Raw genomic sequence first — 24,301 nt, forward strand, 5'->3', positions numbered from 1 at the left:
ACTGCTTCTGTTCAAGTCAACCATTAGTTTGGGAATAGTGTGTCTGTATTGCAGCAGGTAAGAGATTTGTCATAACCAGTGACAGGTGCATGCAACAGGTAAGAGATTTGTCGTAACCAGAGACAGGTGCATAATAGTGAAGGTGCCAGTTTTGTCGCTTTCTTGCTCTCGTCGGACTACATACTACACTTGTTCCCTCTTGCCAGGTTATAATGCCATGGCCTGAGTCCTTCTGGAACCGCATTAGTAGTTCTCACGTTCTCATGACTAATTGGTACAGAATCAAGAGACAGGAATGGTGTTTAGTGGTATGATACCTGACATTTTGCCTTACTGTTACTTGTAAAGCATGTTATAGCAAAGACAGCCAATACCAACATGGAAGGTTTGATGAACCATCTCAGTCATCTCTGTTGTATAGGCAAATATAAGTTTTACGTAAATGTTATCTTGAAACGATAAACTTCCATCATACTAGCAGAAAAACGTGTCAGCCGGCGGGAATGCAGCATCATTTCTTGAATGCCAACACTCAGCTTCTTCTCTGTCCTCTGCCAATCATTGATATTTGTCTGGTAGAATTAAATCAGTCTATCTATCTTCTTTGACTTGATACACACTCCAACTGACTGCCATATGAGAACTGGGCTGAGATATCATTAATTGTTCAGGAACCAGCACTCTAGATGCAGTGTAGATGACCCAAAAGATGTCCAAAACACGCTTCCATATTTTTATTTCATTTTATAGTGCAATAAGATGTAATGCTCAGGTGGATTTGCAGGTGAAATTGGCCACAGAATCCTACGAACGAGTATCACGTTCAGTTGCTCGGTTTCTTTGAGTGGTCTTTGGCCCAGTGCACACTCGTTTGTCCTCAAGCTTTCCCCAGAGCCACTGCCCGACCTTCCTCACGCTCGCCTCCACACCCTACCACTCTTGCAGCTGGGCCGGCCCCCACCCGCCCCGGCTGGGCCCGCTGTGCGCCTGTGCTGACGTCACGCCCTCCTGGCGGGCTGCCCGTTGTGGCTGCCGCTGCTGACGTTGCCGACTCCGCCGAGGGCGGGGGTCAGCTCGTCCCGGAAGGCGAGGAAGCCGAGCTGGGCGTGCGACGCCTCGCTGAGGGCGCGCGAGCGCAGGCAGGCGCGGTACTGGTCCGCGGGTAGCCGCCGACCGCACTCCTGCAACAGAAGGAGCACACGTGTGTACTCAAAAAACACCATTTGCTGTAGGCTCCATGATCTGCAATCTACAGAAAATGTTTAAATAACACCACCTTCAAACAGCTGTGAAAGCACTACAAGCTTTTACTTGTGACACTCAACACGTTTCAGGAAAAAATGATCCACTCTGAACAGTCATCATAATAAAACAAAAACGAACAACCTACCAGAGCGTACTCAGAATCTCAACTGGAGGAAGGAAATAAAACATGAATTTCTAAGAAGGGAGAAGGGTGGAGCATAATTTATTACAAAATAAATACGATAATTTTGTGAAACTGTGTCTGTATATCATCAAACGTACTGATCTGACCATTTTATAATAGCTACCTACTACATACAATGTACCTAATTTAGAGAATAATGTTTGTAGGGGACTTTTACTGTTTATTTTTCCATGAGGCAGGTAACATTCAGACACATGAGAATATAACCTACACTCATATTGTAGTAGTCTTTGACTTTGGCTGGTAAGACGACGAATAAAATATCGTGAATTTAAGTACCAGCACCACGGGAAGATCTTGGAATCCAGAGCCATCTGATATTTTTAGTTGCAAGGAAAAGTGTTAAATGATGAGTTAGTTGTTGCTGTTGTGATCTTCAGTCCTGAGACTGGTTTGATGCAGCTCTCCATGCTACTCTATCCTGTGCAAGCTTCTTCATCTCCCAGTACCTACTGAAACCTACATCCTTCTGAATCTGCTTGGTGTATTCATCTCTTGGTCTCCCTCTACGATTTTTACCCTCCATGCTGCCCTCCAGTACCAAATTGGTGATCCCTTGATGCCTCAGAACATGTCCTACCAACCGATCCCTTCTTCTTGTCAAGTTGTGCCACAAACTTATCTTCTCCCCAATTCTATTCAATACCTCCTCATTAGTTATGTGATCTACCCATCTAATCTTCAGCATTCTTCTGTAGTACCACATTTCGAAAGCTTCTATTCTCTTCTTGTCGAAACTATTCATCGTAGACGCTTCACTTCCATACATGGCTACTCTCCATACAAATACTTTCAGCAACGACTTCCTGACATTTAAATCTATACTCGATGTTAACAAATTTCTCTTCTCAGAAACGCTTTACTTGCTTCCTTAGTTATGAGGTGTGACAAAGGGCTTTGAGTACAGGTGTTGCTGGTGGTTGTCCGTTGTATTTTATGGCTTTCTTCAAACTGATAAAAAATGGTTCAAATGGCTCTGAGCTCTATGAGACTTGACATCTGAGGTCATCAGTCCCCTAGAACTTAGAACTAATTAAACCTAACTAACCTAAGGACATCACACACATCCATGCCCGAGGCAGCATTCGAACCTGCGACCGTACCAGACGCGCGGTTCCGACTGAAGCGCCTAGAACCGCTTGGTTACCGCGGCCGGCTTCACTGGTATTGAACGCAAACGTTTGTCTATGTGGTGGGCAGGATGCGACTTCTGTTTGTAAAGATTATAACTTTATTTCTATGGAAGGTTGGGGGCAACTGCCAGTACACCGTGCGCTTGTTACACATTTTTACGAGCTTCAAACAGGTACAACTTATTTTCAGTTATCTGGGTAGTTACTATTTTATTTTTGTAATTTCTTGCGTGTTTGAGTGCCTACTAGACACAACCTTTTATTTTAATAACAGTGTAGTGTACAGTATCGCCGTTGCTATCGACCCTCGTATCGTACAGGCTTTTGTTTGTTTGGTTAGAACAGCTCAGTGTCGGTTAGACCGTCAGTGAGAGAGCACTTCGATTTCCTGCTGCTAATAAGGCGAGTACACCGTTCGCTTGTTACACATTTTTACGAGCTTCAAACCGGTACAACTTATTTTCAGTTATCTGGGTAGTTACTATTTTATTTTTGTAATTTCTTGCGTGTTTGAGTGCCTACTAGACACAACCTTTTATTTTAATAACAGTGTAGTGTACAGTATCGCCGTTGCTATCGACCCTCGTATCGTACAGGCTTTTGTTTGTTTGGTTAGAACAGCTCAGTGTCGGTTAGACCGTCAGTGAGAGAGCACTTCGATTTCCTGCTGCTAATAAGGCGAGTACACCGTTCGCTTGTTACACATTTTTACGAGCTTCAAACAGGTACAACTTATTTTCAGTTATCTGGGTAGTTACCTTTTTATTTTTGTAATTTCTTGCGTGTTTGAGTGCCTACTAGACACAACCTTTTATTTTAATAACAGTGTAGTGTACAGTATCGCCGTTGCTACTGACCCTCGTATCGTACAGGCTTTTGTTTGTTTGGTTAGAACAGCTCAGTGTCGGTTAGACCGTCAGTGAGAGAGCACTTCGATTTCCGCTGCTAATAAGGCGAGTACACCGTTCGCTTGTAGGGTAAACATAGTCATGTGTAGGGACTGTGGTTGTTGTGAGCGGACGCAAGGAGAATTGGCCACTCTTCGGGGGCAGGTGGAGACTTTGTCTGTTAGGCTCATCGAGCTCGAGGCGCAGGCGTCGGCTCGTAGTGGCGTTGGGGCAACTGTGGTGAGACCTATGCCTACTTCGGTGGCCTTGGAATCGCATGGAACCCCTGATGTCGCTGCGTCTTCCGGCAGTGAGCATCTTACCGGTCAGCCATCACTCCAGGGTGAATGGCGGACAGTGGTGGGCTCGCGCGTGCCTGGCCGAAAGGCGAAGGTGGGATCTGGCCGCGTGGCAGCTGCCTTACCCCTTTCCAACAGGTACGGGGTGCTTCCTAGTGGTGATGACATCGTTTCCGAGCCACCACAGGATGCCTCGCCTGTTGGGCCAGTGGCCGATTCTCCGGCAAGGTCCCGACAGTCACAGAGGGCGGGCCTGTTAGTTATAGGGAGCTCCAACGTTAGGCGGGTTATGGAGCCCCTTAGGAAAATAGCGGGTAGGTCGGGGAAGAATGCCAGTGTGCACTCGGTGTGCTTGCCGGGGGGTCTCGTCCGTAATGTGGAGGAGGCCCTTCCGGCAGCTATTGAACGCACTGGGTGTGACCGGCTGCAGATAGTAGCACATGTCGGAACGAATGACGCCTGCCGCTTGGGTTCTGAGGCCATTATTGGTTCCTTCCGGCGGCTGGCTGATTTGGTGAAGACAACCAGCATCGCACGCGGAGTGCAAGCTGAGCTTAATATCTGCAGCATAGTGCCCAGAGTCGATCGCGGTCCTCTGGTTTGGAGCCGTGTGGAGGGTCTAAACCAGAGGCTCAGACGACTCTGCGACTATAATGGTTGCAAATTCATCGACCTCCGTTATTGGGTGGAGAACTGTAGGGCCCCCCTAGACAGGTCAGGCGTGCACTACACACCGGAAGCAGCTACTAGGGTAGCAGAGTACGTGTGGCGTGCACACGGGGGTTTTTTAGGTTAGAGGGACCCCCCATTGGGCGAAACGATAAAATACCTGACGGCTTACCAGAGAGGACATTATCATCGTTGATAAAGAACGTCCGTCCTCAGAGACCAAAAACAGGAAAAGTCAACGTAATATTGGTAAACTGCAGGAGTATCCAGGGCAAGGTTCCTGAATTAGTATCTCTTATTGAAGGAAATAGTGCGCATATAGTATTAGGAACGGAAAGTTGGTTAAAACCGGAAGTGAACAGTAACGAAATCCTAGACACAGAATGGAATATATACCGCAAGGATAGAATAAACGCCAATGGTGGAGGAGTATTTATAGCAGTAAAGAATTCAATAATATCCAGTGAAGTTATTAGCGAATGCGAATGTGAAATAATCTGGGTTAAGTTAAGTATCAAAGGTGGGTCAGATATGATAGTCGGATGCTTCTATAGACCACCTGCATCAGCAACCGTAGTAGTTGAGCGCCTCAGAGAGAACCTGCAGAACGTCGTGAAGAAGTTTCGTGATCATACTATTGTAATAGGGGGAGACTTCAATCTACCAGGTATAGAATGGGATAGTCACACAATCAGAACTGGAGCCAGGGACAGAGACTCTTGTGACATTATCCTGACTGCCTTGTCCGAGAATTACTTCGAGCAGATAGTTAGAGAACCAACTCGTGAAGCTAACGTTTTAGACCTCATAGCAACAAATAGACCGGAACTTTTCGACTCCGTGAATGTAGAAGAGGGTATCAGTGATCATAAGTCAGTGGTTGCATCAATGACTACAAGTGTAATAAGAAATGCCAAGAAAGGAAGGAAAATATATTTGCTTAACAAGAGTGATAGGGCACAAATCGCAGAATATCTGAGTGACCACCATCAAACGTTCATTTCTGAGGAAGAGGATGTGGAACAAAAATGGAAAAAATTCAGAAACATCGTCCAGTACGCCTTAGATAAGTTCGTACCGATTAAGGTCCAAAGCGAGGGGAAAGATCCACAGTGGTATAACAATCATGTACGAAAGGTACTACGGAAACAAAGAAAGCTTCATCATAGGTTTAAGAGTAGTCGAATCATAGCTGATAAGGAAAAGCTGAACGAAGCGAAAAAGAGCGTAAAGAGAGCAATGAGAGAAGCATTCAACGAATTCGAACATAAAACATTGGCAAACAATCTAAACAAGAACCCTAAAAAGTTTTGGTCATATGTAAAATCGGTAAGCGGATCTAAATCCCCTATTCAGTCACTCGTTGACCACGATGGCACCGAAACAGAGGACGACCGAAGAAAGGCAGAAATACTGAATTCAGTGTTCCGAAACTGTTTCACTGCGGAAAATCGTAACACGGTCCCTGACTTCAGCCGTCGCACGGACGCCAAAATGGAAAATATTGAAATAAACGATATCGGAATTGAAAAACAACTGCTATCACTTAGTAGCGGAAAAGCATCCGGACCAGACGAGATACCCTTAAGATTCTACAGTGATTATGCTAAAGAACTTGCCCCCTTTCTATCAGCAATTTATCGTAGATCGCTGGAAGAACGTAAAGTACCTAGCGACTGGAAGAAAGCGCAGGTCGTTCCCATTTTCAAGAAGGGTCATAAATCAGATGCGAATAATTATAGGCCTATTTCGCTTACGTCAATCTGTTGTAGAATAATGGAACATGTTTTGTGTTCTCGTATTATGACGTTCTTACATAATACAAATCTCCTTCATCATAACCAACATGGATTCCGCAAACAGAGATCATGTGAAACTCAGCTCGCCCTATTTGCCCAAGAAATTCACAGTGCCGTAGACACTGGCGAGCAGATTGATGCCGTATTCCTGGACTTCAGGAAGGCATTTGATACGGTTCCGCACTTACGTTTAGTGAAAAAAATACGAGCTTACGGAATATCGGACCAGGTTTGTGATTGGATTCAGGATTTCCTAGAAGAAAGAACACAACATGTCATTCTTAACGGTTCAAAATCTGCAGATGTAGAAGTAATTTCGGGAGTACCGCGGGGAAGCGTGATAGGACCTTTATTGTTTACAATATACATAAATGACTTAGTTGACAACATCGGTAGCTCCGTGAGGCTATTTGCAGATGACACGGTTGTCTACAAGAAAGTAGCAACATCAGAAGACTCGTACGTACTCCAGGAGGACCTGCAGAGGATTAATGCATGGTGCGACAGCTGGCAGCTTTCCCTAAACGTAGATAAATGTAATATAATGCGCATACATAGGGGCAGAAATCCATTCCAGTACGATTATGCCATAGGTGGTAAATCATTGGAAGCGGTAACGACCGTAAAATACTTAGGAGTTACTATCCGGAGCGATCTGAAGTGGAATGATCACATAAAACAAATAGTGGGAAAAGCAGGCGCCAGGTTGAGATTCATAGGAAGAATTCTAAGAAAATGTGACTCATCGACGAAAGAAGTAGCTTACAAAACGCTTGTTCGTCCGATTCTTGAGTATTGCTCTTCAGTATGGGACCCTTACCAGGTTGGATTAATAGAAGAGATAGACATGATCCAGCGAAAAGCAGCGCGATTCGTCATGGGGACATTTAGTCAGCGCGAGAGCGTTACGGAGATGCTGAACAAGCTCCAGTGGCGGACACTTCAAGAAAGGCGTTACGCAATACGGAGAGGTTTATTATCGAAATTACGAGAGAGCACATTCCGGGAAGAGATGGGCAACATATTACTACCGCCCACATATATCTCGCGTAATGATCACAACGAAAAGATCCGAGAAATTAGAGCAAATACGGAGACTTACAAGCAGTCGTTCTTCCCACGCACAATTCGTGAATGGAACAGGGAAGGGGGGATCAGATAGTGGTACAATAAGTACCCTCCGCCACACACCGTAAGGTGGCTCGCGGAGTATAGATGTAGATGTAGATGTAGATGTACATTAGCATGGGGGCCTAATCACACAAATGAAGTACCGGTGGGGACGGCCTATATTCGTCAATGCAATACACGAACGAAGAAGAACAGCAATGTGGACAAAATATCCTTATCGGAGAACTTGACTAAAAAGGGATAGATTGATAGAACGCACCCTTGCGGCGTCAACAAAGAGTTGGGGGAGGAGCGGAGGTGAAAACTGCAGACGGAGAGTAGAGCATGTTTACGGAGTTGGGCATTCTGACCACCACATCACAGTATATTTATTCCCTCTTGAATGCTGTAAATAATTCGCTACAGTTCAAAAGGAACAACGAGGTACGTAATTACAATACTAGAAGAAAAAATGACGTTCATTATGCAGCATTAAGGTTGTGTTTAGCACAGAAAGGTGTGCACAACGCTGCAACAAAAATTTTTGACCACTTACCAAGTGATGAAAAATGTGTAACAAACAGCAAGGTAAAATTTGAAGATCAACTGAAAAGGTTTCTCCTTGGCAACTGCTATTCCGTAGAAGAATTTCTATGTTTGTAACGTGTAAAAGGTGGTGGGTAAGAATTGCTAACTCAAGCTGTATATCTTGTTTTCATTTCGGGGGGGTGGGGGATTGCAATATGAAAGGGAAATGTCTCGTTCCACATCATGACGACTTATTGTGCAAAATAATCCATGGAACATGAAAGTAACTAACTAACTAGCAAGTTCAAATTGGTGCAAAGCGCCAGAAGTTATGCACATATGAAACAGTTGCACAAGATAGACTAAAGTGGTGAGCTGCTTCAAACCAGATTACAGGCTGATGGTGACAGCAACAACAGTACCTGCAACAACAATAACAGCAACAACAACGAAAAACGTACGCGAGCGCGCACGCGCGCGCGCGCACACACACACACACACACACACACATATATATATATATATATATATATATATATATATATATATATATATATGAAAAAGGGTAGCAGTCAACAAAAAATACACCATGTCATGTTGACACCTTACAAGTTCAAACACCCATATGTAACATTATGACTAGTTGTTGTGTGTGTTAGTCACGCAACGTAATATGTACACTCCTGGAAATGGAAAAAAGAACACATTGACACCGGTGTGTCAGACCCACCATACTTGCTCCTGACACTGCGAGAGGGCTGTACAAGCAATGATCACACGCACGGCACAGCGGACACACCAGGAACCGCGGTGTTGGCCGTCGAATGGCGCTAGCTGCGCAGCATTTGTGCACCGCCGCCGTCAGTGTCAGCCAGTTTGCCGTGGCATACGGAGCTCCATCGCAGTCTTTAACACTGGTAGCATGCCGCGACAGCGTGGACGTGAACCGTATGTGCAGTTGACGGACTTTGAGCGAGGGCGTATAGTGGGCATGCGGGAGGCCGGGTGGACGTACCGCCGAATTGCTCAACACGTGGGGCGTGAGGCCTCCACAGTACATCGATGTTGTCGCCAGTGGTCGGCGGAAGGTGCACGTGCCCGTCGACCTGGGACCGGACCGCAGCGACGCACGGATGCACGCCAAGACCGTAGGATCCTACGCAGTGCCGTAGGGGACCGCACAGCCACTTCCCAGCAAATTAGGGACACTGTTGCTCCTGGGGTATCGGCGAGGACCATTCGCAACCGTCTCCATGGAGCTGGGCTACGGACCCGCACACCGTTAGGCCGTCTTCCGCTCACGCCCCAACATCGTGCAGCCCGCCTCCAGTGGTGTCGCGACAGGCGTGAATGGAGGGACGAATGGAGACGTGTCGTCTTCAGCGATGAGAGTCGCTTCTGCTTTGGTGCCCATGATGGTCGTATGCGTGTTTGGCGCCGTGCAGGTGAGCGCCACAATCAGGACTGCATACGACCGAGGCACACAGGGCCAACACCCAGCATCATGGTGTGGGGAGCGATCTCCTACACTGGCCGTACACCACTGGTGATCGTCGAGGGGACACTGAATAGTGCACGGTACATCCAAACCGTCATCGAACCCATCGTTCTACCATTCCTAGACCGGCAAGAGAACTTGCTGTTCCAACAGGACAATGCACGTCCGCATGTATCCCGTGCCACCCAACGTGCTCTAGAAGGTGTAAGTCAACTACCCTGGCCAGCAAGATCTCCGGATCTGTCCCCCATTGAGCATGTTTGGGACTGGATGAAGCGTCGTCTCACGCGGTCTGCACGTCCAGCACGAACACTGGTCCAACTGAGGCGCCAGGTTGAAATGGCATGGCAAGCCGTTTTACAGGACTACATCCAGCATCTCTACGATCGTCTCCATGGGAGAATAGCAGCCTGCATTGCTGCGAAAGGTGGATATACACTGTACTAGTGCCGACATTGTGCATGCTCTGTTGCCTGTGTCTATGTGCCTGTGGTTCTGTCAGTGTGATCATGTGATGTATCTGACCCCAGGAATGTGTCAATAAAGTTTCCCCTTCCTGGGACAATGAATTCACGGTGTTCTTATTTCAATTTCAAGGAGTGTATTTGGGTTTTGTTCAAGGCTTGTATTGCATGGAACTGGGGATCTTGAAACGACGGAGAGGCTTCTTCCCCGCCGTAGCCGTCAGTGGTTCAAAAACCCAACACAGGCTACAGCAGTCAACTCACCCCACCACCGCCCCACACCGAACCCAGGTTTACTGTGCGGTTCGGCCCCCAGAGAACCCCCCCCCCTCCCGTAACGTCTCACACCAGACGAGTGTAATCCCAATGCTTGCGTGGTAGAGTAATGATGGCGTACGCGTACCTGGAGACAGTGTTTGCGCAGCAATCGCCGACATAGTGTAACTGAGGCAGAGTAAGGGGAACCAACCCACATTCGTCGAGGCAGATGGAAGACGGCCTTAAAAACCATCCACAGGCTGGCCGGCAGACCGGACCTAGACACTAATCTGTCGGGCGGATTCGCGCTGGGGACCAGGCGCTCCTTCCCTCCCGGAAAGCAGGGCGTTAGACCGAACGGCTAACCGGGCGGGCTTGTTCAAGGTTTACCTCGATATTATCTTGACTGCCACCAAATTTTCCACGTTTATGTCACACTGACGAATATCGAGCTTCTGATCATTATCAGGCAGCCAACTGTTCGTACTAACGAGAGGAAGCCACCAAGCGATTGTACATTCTTTTGCTTTTACTACAACTCGGCTCTGACGCGATACATCTTCGGGGTGAGATGCGTCTTATATCATCTACTTACAAGGGGAGGCCGCCAATTGTGAAATTCAGATTCGATTCATACTGCGCATAATAAAAGCTCATGGCCAGAGGTGTAATGTGGCAAAGCACCAAGATGCACTTCTCAGCCGTTGTCGAGAAAATCGACAGTTAAAAGAAACCGTTGCGGTGAAATACTATCGACGATTAGTAATTCTCTACAGCGTCGTGGCGCAGCGGTCAGCGCTCTGGTTCGTAATTCGAAGGTCGCCGGATCGAATCTCGCGCCATGCAATTTTTTTATTATTAGTTTTTTGTAATTCAAATATATATATATATATATATATATATATATATATATATATATATATATATATATAATAGCTCATGGCCAGAGGTGTAATGTGGCAGAGCACCAAGATGCACTTCTCAGCCGTTGTCGAGAAAATCGGCAGTTAAAAGAAACCGTTGCAGTGAAATACTCTCTACGATTAAGAGTTCTTTGCAGCGTCGTGGCACAGCGGTAAGCGCTCTGGTTCGTAATCCGAAGGTCGCCGGATCGAATCTCGCGCTATGCAACCTTTTTCTTTTTAGTATTTGTTTTTTTATAATTCAAATTGGTGCTTTGCCACATTACACCTCTGGCCATGAGCTTTTATTATGCGCAGTATGAATCGAATCTTAATTTCGCAATTGGCGGCCTCCCCTTGCTAGATTAGAAAACATATTTACTCCCAAAAGAGAGTGTAAATTATGGTCTCCGCTGCAGCAGTGCTTTATACAGGGCGAACATTAATAAAGCCGACAAATTAGAGGGACGCATTCCTGACTGGAATTGGAGGGAAATACGTCTTATGAACTTGTGTCCGGAAATGTATCGCTGCCACAGTAGATGCCGTTGACCAGCGGAAGTTCCTCCGACCAAGGGCCGTGTGTTCTTGCGTGTTACAGGCTGTGTGATTGTGTGATATGGTAAGCAGCGGAATAGTCCGGTATTCACGTCAGGGACAATCCGAGATAATGTTCGCATATGATGGAAACGGCCGACAGGGCAGCATGGCAATACCAAATCAAGTACCGCTACACCAAAACAAGTACCCTCACAGACACCATTCGCATCACACGACATTTAAAGCCCTTTTTGGGCGTTTGTGTGATCACGGGTCCTTTCAGATAGACGAACGTGCAGGGAGGCGGCCGACTGTGCGTGCATCCGATTTGGAGGACCTGTTTTTGAAAGACACGCTGCTTCTCAAACGTTTTCATGTGCTTGGCCGTATACAAAACACCATCGTTCCCGACATGAATATCGGACCATTCTGCTGTTTACAGTACGCTGTGTCAATCGCACAGACAGCAGCACGCAAGGAACGCATGGCACATGGTCAGAGGAACTTTCATTCACCAGCGCCATTCAGCAACAAAGCTTAGGGACAGGTTCCTTTCCTTGCACCAAAACTAAAAAAAAAAAAAGTCTAGTAAACCTGGGCTGTACAATGCATACCTTTCGAGCTATGAGCACTTGTTCAGTAGAAGAGATGTCTCTCACACTAACGAAAATGAACAAGTGCTAGTAGCTCTTAAAGTACACATTTCAGATTTGTGTACTGGATATCGTTTCCTTGCTTAGGTTCCTGCTACTTCCTCTCAAAATATAGAAAGCAGACTCCTTACAGCAGAAGAGACCTGTTTCATAGTACTGAAGGTACGAATTTTAGAGCCCATGTTTATGAGCAGTGCGCGGCTCGTGTTCATGCCGTTTATTGCTTGGCATCTTGTCATTGCGGTTATGGCATCTCGTTTCTTATTCGATTTACTGGCGTCACTAAGTTTCTGGCTTGCCTGCCCGTGAGTGGCAGCAGCAGCGCTTATCGTTACGAGTACTGTGGTACTATCTTTGGAGCGACCGCTAGTATTTCCGGGTGGGGTGGAACGTGGCGAACGGACTTCAGTTCGGTTGGGGCGCAGCAGCGGGCAGGTCCGTGGAGTACGCGGGCAAGCCGGGGCCGCTGACTCGTGCTGCCACTGCCGGATCGAGGAGGGATAGCTGCGACAGCGACGACTTCGTTGCACACCGAACCCTGGACGTTTCCGCCGAGTGAAGAGATCTCGCCTTTGGTCGGCGGGTTGTTGCTCCCGCGGCCGCTGAGCCAGGAGGCAACGGATAAAGTGTTTCGAGGCGGCGAAATATTGCAGCCGTCTTTCTCTATTTGTTATTCATCATTTAATTTTGTATTATTCTTATCAGTGAAGTGTAACCAGCGGTATTTTTGCTTTGTGGCCACTAACGCCCCAGTTACCTGTCCTAGAGGTTAGAGTACTTTTCCGGCGGCATAAGGGAACAATTGACATGAATGGGGGAAATAAATACAGTAGAAGAAGAATGGGTAGCTTCGAGGGATGAAATAGCGAAGGCAAATAGGTAAAAAGACGAGGGCTAGTAGAAATCCTTGGCTAACATAAGAAATATTGAATTTAATTGATGAAAGGAGAAAATATAAAAATGCAGTAAATGAGGCAGGCAAAAAGGAATACAAACGTCTCAAAAATGAGATCGACAGGAAGTGCAAAATGGCTAAGCAGGGATGGCTAGAGGACAAATGTCAGGTTGTACTGGCTTATCTCACTAGGGGTAAGATAGATACTGTCTACACGAAAATTAAAGAGACCTTTGGAGAAAGGATAACCACTTGCATGAATATCAAAAGCTTTGATGGAAACCCACTTATAAGCAAAGAAGGGATGCAGGAATGTGGAAGGAGTATATAGAGGGTCTATACAAGGGCGATGTACTTGAGGACAATATTATGGAAATGGAAGAGGATGTAGATGAAGACGAAATGGGAGATATGATACTGTTGACAGAGCACTGAAAGACCTGAGTCGAAACAAGGCCCCCAGAGTAGACAACATTCCATCAGAACTACAGACAGTCTTGGGAGAACCAGTTCTGACAAAACTCTACCATCTGGTGAGCAAGATGTGTGAGACAGGCGAAATACCCTCAGACTTCAAGAAGAATATAATAATTCCAATCCCAAAGAAAGCTGGTGTTGACAGATGTGAAAATTACCGAACTATCAGTTTAATAAGTTACAGCTGCAGACTACTATCGCGAATTCTTTACAGACGAATGGAAAAACTGGTAGAAGCAGACCTCGGGGAAGGTCAGTTTGGATTCCATAGAAATGTTGGAACACGTGAGGCAATACTGACCCTACGACTTATCTTAGAAGAAAGATTAAGGAAACGCAAACCTACGTTTCTACCATTTGTAGAATTAGAGAAAGCTTTTGACAATGTTGATTGGAATACTGTCTTTCAAATTCTGAAGGTAGCAGCGGGAAAATACAGGGAGCGAAAGGCTATTTACAATTTGTACAGAAACCAGACGGCAGTTATAAGAGACGAGGGGTATGAAAGGGAAACAACGGTTGGGAAGGGAGTGAGAAAGGGTTGTAGCCTCTCTCCGATGTTATTCAATCTGTATATTGAACAAGCAGTAAAGGAAACAAAAGAAAAGTTCGGAGTAGGTATTAAAATCCTTGGAGAAGAAATAAAAACTTTGAGGTTCGCCGGTGACATTGTAATTCTGTGAGAGACAGCAAAGGACTTGGAAGGGCAGTTGAAAGGAATGGACAGTGTTTTGAAAGGAGGGTATAAGATAAACATCAACAAAAGCAAAACGAGGATAACGGAATGTAGTCGAATTAAGTCGGGTGATGCTGAGGGAATTAGATTGGGAAATGAGACACTTAAAGTAGTAAAGGTGTTTTGCTATTTGGGGAGCAAAATAACTGATGATGGTCGAAGTAGAGAGGATATAAAATGTAGACTGGCAATGGCAAGGAAAGCGTTTCTGAAGAAGAAAAATTTGTTAACATCGAGTATAGAGTAAATGTCAGGAAGTCGTTTCTGACAGTATTTGTATGGAGTGTAGCCATGTATGGAAGTGAAACTTGGACGATAAATAGTTTAGACGAGTAGAGTATAGAAGCTATCGAAATGTGGTGCTACAGAAGAATAGAACTGGGGAGAAGAGGAGCTTGTTGCACAACTTGACTGGAAGAAGGGATCTGTTAGTTGGACATGTTCTGAGACGTCGAGGGATCACCAATTTAATATTGGATTGCAGCGTGGAGGGTAAAAATCGTAGGGGAAGACCAAGAGATGAATCCGCTAAGCAGATTCAGAAGGATGTAGGCTGCAGTAGGTACTGGGAGATGAAGAAGTTTGCACAGGATAGAGTAGCATGGAGAGCTGCATCAAACCAGTCTCAGGACTGAAAACCACAACAACAACAACAACCTTTCCTCGTCGTGTTGATGCTGTCTGACACGGCGTGTAGTTCGACAGCCTCTTGTATTGTACTGTGCAAATTTTTTGAGAGGTCTACCTTGGTTCTAGTGTTCCCTTCGGCCTTGTGTGTTTTCTGAAGACGTAGTGCAGTCTCTCTCTTCGCCCTTGCCTAAACATATGCCATCGGTGTACCGGCGATCGGACGTTAGGCGGATTGGTTAGTCGGTCGGTCGGCACTTAAGCTGCCTCTAGTTTGAGATGCCATCCTGTTACATGAGTACACCTCTTGGCTGCCTGTCTCACCTTCCCTGATGTTTGAGCTACCTTCCCAGGTCGACCCTAGAAACATTTGCTGAGAACTGTTTGTCTTGACTCCTTAGATTCTGAAGTTGTTTTAAGGATATTCGTATTTTTCTAATTATTGTTGGTGTGGCCTTCAGCCGAGCAGTAATTTCACTTCTTTCATAATAAGACCTTCAACCATGCTACAATAAGTTTTTTTTAATCAAACTTGTTTTAAAAGCAAGGTATTTGCTGAGATGTGTGCCATTTTAGTATTGTTTTCCTGACTTCTAATTCAGGACTTCAGCCATTTGTTATTTGAAATTGTTTGTGGCCTTCTCCCGAGTAATAATTCACTTCTTTTATAATAAGGCCTTCAGCCATCCTACAGTTTGTTTTAAAACAAAGTATTCATTTTAATAAGTGCTATTTGGAATTGTTCTTCTGTCTTCTAATTGAGGCCTTCAGTCGTTTGTTGTTTGAGGTTACTATTGGTGGCCTTCGGCCCCAAAATTTTGGAATTTTTGTAATAAGGCCTTCAGTCGTCATACCGTCAATTGTGGTTTTTTAAGAGAGTGTTTTAAAATTTTTAATTTCTTTAAATTTGGCACATTATCAGTAGAGAGTGTATGTTCCGGTTCTCCTGCAGAGACAGGTCTGCTACAGTATGGGTAACAAGTGCATCACAGTGTGCACGTGAAATGGTGCAACAACTGGAAACGTACTGCATAATTTGAAGTGTGCCAGACAGTGTTATTCTTGTGGGCAAAACGTTTAAATTGCGCACGGGTTCACCGTGAAATTCTGGCGGTAGATGGACCAAATGCAATGTGACATTGCATTTGGTCCACCTACCGCCAGAATTTCGCGGTGAATCCCTACTCAGTGAAATACTGAAATGAGAAATTCGAAATTAATATCAGTCTGGCTACGCAACCTGCTTTCTATTGATCTCGTTGGGGTAGGGGTGACAGAAAAAGAAAGAAAGAAAGAAAGAGAGAGAGAGGGAGGGAGAGAGAGAGAGAGAGAGAGAGAGAGAGAGAGAGAGAGAGAGTTGCAACACTCAGACAAATGACTAAATAAACGACGTCGAGTAATCAGCTACTAACAAAATAGAAAGAATTAACTAAAGATGCAAATCGTGATAGACAGAAAAACGATGTCAATACTAACAGAGAAAAAAAAATAAGCACTGCAATATAACTATAAAGCACCTGCCGCTTAACTTAGCTGAGTGCATTACATCACTTGAAGCAGGAGAAACAGAACGAATGGAGGGAAAAAAAAAGAGATGAAGTTCGTTCGGAAAGTCGTGGAGTCGAAGCAGAAAGAAAAATGAGCTGTTTTCGATGGAAAGCTCTTGTTTTTCCAGCCTGAAGAGAGTGTTGAGATATCGCTAAGTTATAGAGTATCACACTCTTCATGATAATCGTGGTATCTAAACACTTCCACCCGTCTGAAAACAGCAGGCCTTTTCATCAATAGTATACGCTGCCAAAGTATACATTCACAGATGATGATGTTATAGATTTTTATTTTTGCATGTAAAACGGTAATGACGAGCGCCATTTTTACAATCGGTTGATGACTTTGTTTGCTCCTGGAACCTACGTTAAACAGCTACTAGAAGGTCAGCGACATTTTTCACATATTTCTGTAGAATCGACTGTCTCACCTCATTTGGTCTAGGTGCCTTTCCAGACTGCTGGCCACCAAATAAATAAATTTTATTAAAAACTTAAATACACAGTACTGACGTTCAAAAAACGGTTTTAGGTTTCTAGGCTATCGTTAAATAACTTAATACTAAAAATTTAATACTAGACACATAGTCCATAAAACACCAGCGAAAGTTCCTAGCGGCACAAAAATTTCTTTCCAGAGATATATGATATTTTATGACTATATATTAATACATCTAACCGGCTTTCGGCTTTGTAGGCCACCCTCGGATAACTTAATATCAAACAGATAGTCCACATAACGTCAGTGAGAGTTCATAGGTGCAAAAAGAATGTTTTTGAATGGTATGTGAATTAAACGACTGTATATATATATATAGCTAATTATTTTTGGGAACATGAATATTGTATATTTAAGTTTTTAATATGTGTCTGTACCTCCAAATAACGATGTGATATTCTATACACCAAAATTGCTTTTCGTGCATGCACGGTATAGCAGGAAGAATGCATGACAGAATTTGTATGCAATTTGGGACTGCATGGAGTGCAAAACATAGTATACAGAGTTGATTCCTCTGACAGCAACAAAGCCTTCAGCCAGACAGAGCATCGAGTCGAGCAGAGCTTGGAGGATAGGTACAAGTGCGGGATTCCATGCTGCTCCAACTCCGTACCAGAGTTTATCACAATGACTGGCCAGTGGCGGCGTGCCAGTCTCTCCGCAACAGGTGAAAATATTTAATAATCGGTACGACATGTGGAAGCCAGGGCACAGTCGAACACTCTCTATATTGAGGTATGTCAGGACAGCAGAGTCAGTGCGCGGTCTTGCATTATTTTGTTGGGAGATGACATGATGCAGAACTTGAAGATAGGGTGCAGCCATAGGTCTTAACACGTCACAGCTGTAACAGCTACAGTCTATATTACCAACTAAACTAACCCCACACTGTCATTCCAGGTGATGGGTCTATATGGAGATGACGAATTCCACCTGCAACGGCCGTTCTCCTCAGAGAATCATGGAATGGATACGTCCATTGTGATGTTGCTCACAGAACTGGGACATCGAAAAGACGATGTGGTGCTAGTCCTGAGTCCAGCTCATATCCTGACTAAAGGTACGTGGCTGTACGATCCTGCATGGCAGAGTGAACAGTGTATGTATCCATTTGGTCGCTAGTCGTGTGGGACTCTTAGATCGTGCATGGCGTTGTGTATGGCCTTCTGAACCGGCGTTCCATTTTCACATAACAGTCGTGGTACCTTGAACGGTACAAGCAGCGAGGCAGGCCACGATCCTGGTGCTGGCGAATTCAGACACGTGCTGGCAGGCATTTCTGTTTTTGACTGGAGACATACCAGCATTGCCTCACACAAACAACCAATATGCAATTGTAATTTATGACTGAGAAACCCGTTGAGTAATCTTTTATTATCTGAGAATCTAGATGGCTGTACTCATACTTGCTTTTCGTGGCTGAACTGAAGTGTCAGTTATTTGCACACTCCAGCAGGTAGTATACACATCATGCCAGTTTGACGCTTGATGTATTCCCATGGCCATCAGAGTACTTACGTACGTATAGTCTGTCATCTTTCATGTCAGTTCATGTCTGTGCTGATTCTGTAAAGCTGGGAAATCCTCACAGGTCCAGCAGCCAGATTTGTAGACTATTTAGCCGTGATAAAAAATCACGTTGCCCAGGGTGCTCCACGGGGAGGCTAGCCTGTAATATTGACCATTCACTGTTTTTATACGTTGTTTGTGTTACTACTTACTTACTGCTGTATTCTATTAGCCATACGAAATATATATTTCATGTCAGTGCTAGCACGGCTGTTGAACGACTGTTTGAGATTTTTACTGAGTTAATTATAATTTCTTCCTCATTCGTAACTAGAACTTTCTTTTATATTTCATGGGACTCTTCTTGCACTTATCTTATATACATTTTGGCTTCGTTGAAACCTGCGCTGAAGCTCACTCTGACTACGTAATACTTTCGTCTAATGATGATCGTTCGCAAATGTTTTGAACATATTGAAGTTTAAAGTGTATTGCCATTCATTTGAATTTTATCCAGTGATATTTAACTCCTTCATCCCACGAGGGGTATGTTTGAAGCTGGCTGCTCAGATAGTTTGAAATCTGTTTCTTACCACATGTGCTAAGCCGAAATGATTTCCTAAATTTGGTAACGATCCCTTTAAAACTGGTAGCCACTGATAGCAGAAGAAAACTGGAGTTTGTCACTGGATAGATGGAAAACTCTCTCCTCGGGAGTTCGCATTCTAACTGCTCAAGTGAATTGTCAGATAGGACATTTAGAACAATCTCACACGAATCGCCCTCTTTGGAACTTGTCTTACGAATCTTCTGGTCTATACCGGTAGCTAGCAGTTGAAAATCTCAGTCTGTCACACTGTCAAAAGTCGTGGGATTGAGATATTCGGTAGGTTTAAAAGAGCAACACACTGGTGCAACTGTCAGTTGTACTCAGATGATTCATGTGAAAAAGTTTTCAAGTGATTATGGTTGTTTGACAAGATTTAGCAGACGTTGAACGCGGAATGGTAGCTGCAGGTAGACGCATGGGGTATTCCATTTAGGAAACTTTAGAGAACTCAATATACCGACATGCATAGTGTCAAGAGTGTACTTAACTATCGAGGGCAGAGGAGTTTGCGCAGAGTTGTCAGTGCTAACAGACAGGCAACACTGTTTGAAATAACCGCAGAATCAATGTGGGACCTACGACGAACGTATCGGTTAGGTCAGTTCGGCGAAATTTGGCCTTGATCGGCTATGGCAGAACACGACCTATTCGACTGCCTTTCCTAATACCACGTCATCGTTGCAGCGTCTCTGCTGAGCTTGTGACCATATCGGTTAGACCCTATGTGTGGGAAACCATGGCGTTGTCAGATTAGTACCGATTTCAGTTGGTAAGAGCTGATGGAAAGATTCGAGTGTTGTGCGGACCCCACGAAGCCGTGGATCCAAGTTGTCAACATGGCACAGTGCAAGCTGGTGTTGGCTGTGTTTACATGGAATGGGCTGGATCCTCTGGTCTAACTGAACCAATCATTGACTGGAAATTGTTATGTTCGGCTTCTTGAAGGCCATTTGCAGCCATTCACGGACTTCATGCTCCCAAACAACGATGTAACGTCACCGGGACGCAAGTATTCGCGACTGGTTTGAAAAATATTCTGGACAATTCGAGCGAATGATTTGGCCACCACGATCGCCCGACATGAATTGTATCGAACAAAATGGTTCAAATGGCTCTGAGCACTATGGGGCTTAACTTCTGAGGTCATCAGTCCCCTAGAACTTAGAACTACTTGAACCTAACTAACCTAAGGACATCACAAACATCCATGCCCGAGGCAGGACTCGAACCTGTGACCGTAGCGGTCTAATCGAACATTTATGTGACAATTCGAGAGGTCAGTTCGTGCATAAAATGCTGCGCCGGCAACTTTTTCGCATTTATAGAGGCAGGATGGCTCAGTATTTCTGCAGAGGACTTCCAAAGACTTGTTGAATCCACGCCACTTCGAGTTATTCCACTCCGCAGGTGAAAAGGAATGTACATTTTGGATGTCACGTATGTTGCCTTCCAGTGCATTGTAGAAAAGGTCTAATAAATTATGAATTGTCCCACACCAATGAACTAGATAAAATTATCATTATTACTGTGCTTTATGTCTCTGGAATCCTCAGAAAACCTCTTGTATCTGGAAACCATCTGCAGCTGACAGCTTGCTTCTGGTGTGTAGTGTTCTACTGGCTACATGTTTTTCAATGGCTTCGCAAGGCTAACACAAGCTGAAACACCATTCCTTGCAGGTCGCAAAAAGTGGTCAAATTAGTACAAAGAGAATTCGTTTGAACGGTGGGTAGTCCAGACAACTAAAGAGGTAGCAACATTACTTAAATACAATAAATTTTGAAATTAGGTCCTTCCTCGTAGTCTCGAGAATACCAGTCTTCCGCGGGCTCACCTTGGGGTGCCAGAGGTGGAAGATGCCTGGGTCCGTGGCGCGCACCACCTTGAGGCTGGAGCGGACGTACTTGCGGTACAGAGAGACGTCTTCGCCGCCCCAACCCACCACGTCCTCCGCGAAGCCGCCCACCTTCAGGAAGTCAGACCTGTGGGGCAAGAAGAGCCAGTAGAGCGAGGCCGCGGTGCATGCAGATTGTCAGGTGTTCAAGAACTCCATCACCAATCTGGGCGTCTAAGGCAAGTGGACAGAAATAATCGGCAAAGTGGGGCTGTTCTTCATCAACATCCATCTGGAAACATGACTAATGACAGTGGGTCCTTCACAAAGCGACCCACACCCAGTAAGTTTGGCCCTTTGTCAGAAAGAAACAGTGATAACTCGTTAACAAAGAAAATTTCCATTGCTCAAACATGCGCTGTAAAAATAACATATGGTACTCACCCATTAACATATTGTTGACATACACTATGTAATCAAAGGTATCCGGACACCTGGCTGAAAATGACTTACAATTTAGTGGCGCCCTCGATAGGTAATGCTGGAATTCAATATGGTGTTGGCCCACCCTTAGCCTTGAGAATAGCTTCCACTCTCTCAGGCCTACGTTCAACCAGATGCTGGAAGGTTACTTGGGGAGCGGCAGCCTATTCTTCAAGAAGTGCTGCACTGAGGAGAGGTATCGATGTCGGTCGGTGAGGCCTAGCACTATGGGACTTAACTTCTGAGGTCATCAGTCCCCTAGAACTTAGAACTAATTAAACCTAACTAACCTAAGGACACCATACACATCCATGGCCGAGGCAGAATTCGAACCTGCGACCGTAGCGGTCGCGCAGTTCCAGACTGTAGCGCCAGAACCTCTCGGCCGGCCGGCTAGCAGGTAGGAATTAACTATACACATTTATATTTTAAAAAAGTTCTTTTAAATGGCTAGCATGTAGTCATATTTATGCATATGAATGACTATGTAATATATTAAAATGACTTGTTCCACATCGTTACGTTTAATAGTACAAATGATTCATGCAGCATAAAACTAACTAATTAACTGAATATACGAATAGAATAGGACAGACATTGACCAGTACTCGTGTGAAATATCCTCCACCAGGCACTCAGAGCTATGATGTGTGTGTGTGTGTGTGTGTGTGTGTGTGTGTGTGTGTGTGTGTGTGTGTGTGTGGATGGAGAGAGAGGGAGAGAGAGAGAGAGATGCAGTAACAGCAACAACAACAGATAATAGCAACGATCACACGAGTGGCCCGCTGACAACACTGTGGGCTGTGCTCTACTCTTGCCAACAGCAATGTTGTGACTGTCCCGGCCATTATCCGTAACAGTATCGGCCAATGAAAGTGCTCTTAAGAGACTCCCCGCTCTGGCATTAACGTACCCACTGTAACGCCGCCGTAATTGAAAACGGTTATCATTCTGCCCGGCGCCATTCTCGCGAGTTTATCGACGTCGGATACAGTTCCCATAAAGATCGGTGGAGCACCTGCGAGCGTCGCGTAACTCTGTGTTAAAGGGAGCAAGCAGACTGTGGTAAGCAGTAACTGAGGCATGTAAACTGACAAATGTTAGTCGCTCCAGCAACTCCAGACTGTTGCTATTGTAGCGTTTCGTATCTTTACTGAGGAGCCGCCCATTTTCTGTAAATTTCCTAAAACGGGTGACCACGCTTAGGCAGCGCAACTGTCGTTGGACACAATGCTGTTTACACTGTTTGTTGGCCTCAATATTAAATTACGCTCGTTTTGCTACATTCATGTGTTCCGCAACATAGGTGTATAGATCCTACTGACATACTCGTTATTTATTAAAATGATAAAGTGACAGAAAAAGAAACTTTTGGACACACGTTAATAATTAGATACATTTATTAAGTAATAATAGTATTACAAAATTAAGCACGCTTGATAGAGACTCCGTTTGAGGCGTGGACGGCATGACAATAAACACGGCTCACGTGGAACTTTGTCCAGAAGTATATTGACCGTGCCGGCCGGGGTGGCCGACCGGCTCTAGGCGCTACAGTCTAGAACCGCGCGACCGCTACGGGCGCAGGTTCGAATCCTGCCTCGGGCATGGATGTGTGTGATGTCCTTAGGTTCGTTAGGTTCACGTAGTTCTAAGTTCTAGGGGACTGATGACCTTAGAAGTCCCATAGTGTTCAGAGCCATTTGAACCATTTTTATATTGACCGTTCGTTTTAAAAACGTATTGAGGATACCAATTTGCCTGACTCGTTCCACAGTTCCCTAAAATAAGTTTTATGAACACTTATTGGACAACATGCAACATGACGACAGGAATATGATCAGAAATTATTAGTTTTCCATCTTAATGAAATAATAATAATAATAATAATAAATAATAAATAATAATTGAGTGCCAAAATGGGAGGAACAAAGTTAGAACAGGTGGACGGTTTCAATTACTTAGGATGCATATTCTCACAGGATGAAAACATAGTGAAAGAACCGGAAGCGAGGTGTAGCAAAGCTAATGCAGTGAGCGCTCAGCTACGATCTACTCTCTTCTGCAAGAAGGAAGTCAGTACCAAGACTATGTTATCTGTGCACCGTTCAATCTTTCGACCAACTTTGTTGTATGGGAGCGAAAACTGGGTGGATTCAGGTTACCTTATCAACAAGGTTGAGGTTACGGATATGAAAGTAGCTAGGATGATTGCAGGTACTAGTAGATGGGAACAATGGCAGGAGGGTGTCCACAATGAGGAAATCAAAGAAAAACTGGGAATGAACTCTATAGATGTAGCAGTCAGGGCGAACAGACTTAGATGGTGGGGTCATGTTACACGCATGGGAGAAGCAAGGTTACCCAAGAGACTCATGGGTTCAGCAGTAGAGGGTAGGAGGTATCGGGGTAGACCAAGGAGAAGGTACATGGATTCGGTTAAGAATTATTTTGAAGTAATTGGCCTAACATCAGAAGAGGCATCAATGTTAGCACTGAATAGGGGATCATGGAGGAATTTTATAAGGGGGCTATGCCCCAGACTGAACGCTGAAAAGCATAATCAGTCTTAAATGATGATGATGATGATGATGATAAATAATAATAATAATAATAATAATTAATAAACAGAACTATGGTGAAAATAAAAAATGGAACAAAGAAAAATAAAAAAAGAACATTACAATAAAAATGAAATACAATACTATCAAATTTTACAGTTATTCCTCAGCTATACGTTTTTCTGAAGTTAATTCTTAACTACCTATAGGTTCTGCACCACTCACAGCATAATTGCACTCACAGTACCCCTTTCAGTAACTATCTGCGGTTTCTATTTTCTGAATAAAGCCAGATGGTCTTGTGGAACTTGGAAGAACTCAAGAGTTGTC

The 24,301-nt window shown here is 44.7% G+C and overlaps 1 protein-coding gene across 1 annotated transcript in view; it reads right to left on the reverse strand.

Moving 5' to 3' along the window:
* Nucleotides 1–762: 762 nt before the first annotated feature.
* Nucleotides 763–24,301, reverse strand: part of LOC124598775 (chondroitin sulfate N-acetylgalactosaminyltransferase 2-like) — a 248,441-nt gene continuing 224,902 nt past the window's right edge. The window contains exons 8-9 of the mRNA XM_047136025.1: nt 20,928–21,075; nt 763–1,181 (exon numbers count right to left, since the gene is read on the reverse strand). Coding sequence (XP_046991981.1) covers nt 999–1,181; nt 20,928–21,075 — 331 coding nt within the window. The 3' untranslated portion in view covers nt 763–998. The remainder of the gene's footprint in view (nt 1,182–20,927; nt 21,076–24,301) is intronic.

The sequence above is a fragment of the Schistocerca americana genome, chromosome 1 (genome assembly GCF_021461395.2).
Source record: "Schistocerca americana isolate TAMUIC-IGC-003095 chromosome 1, iqSchAmer2.1, whole genome shotgun sequence".
NCBI lineage: Eukaryota > Metazoa > Arthropoda > Insecta > Orthoptera > Acrididae > Schistocerca > Schistocerca americana.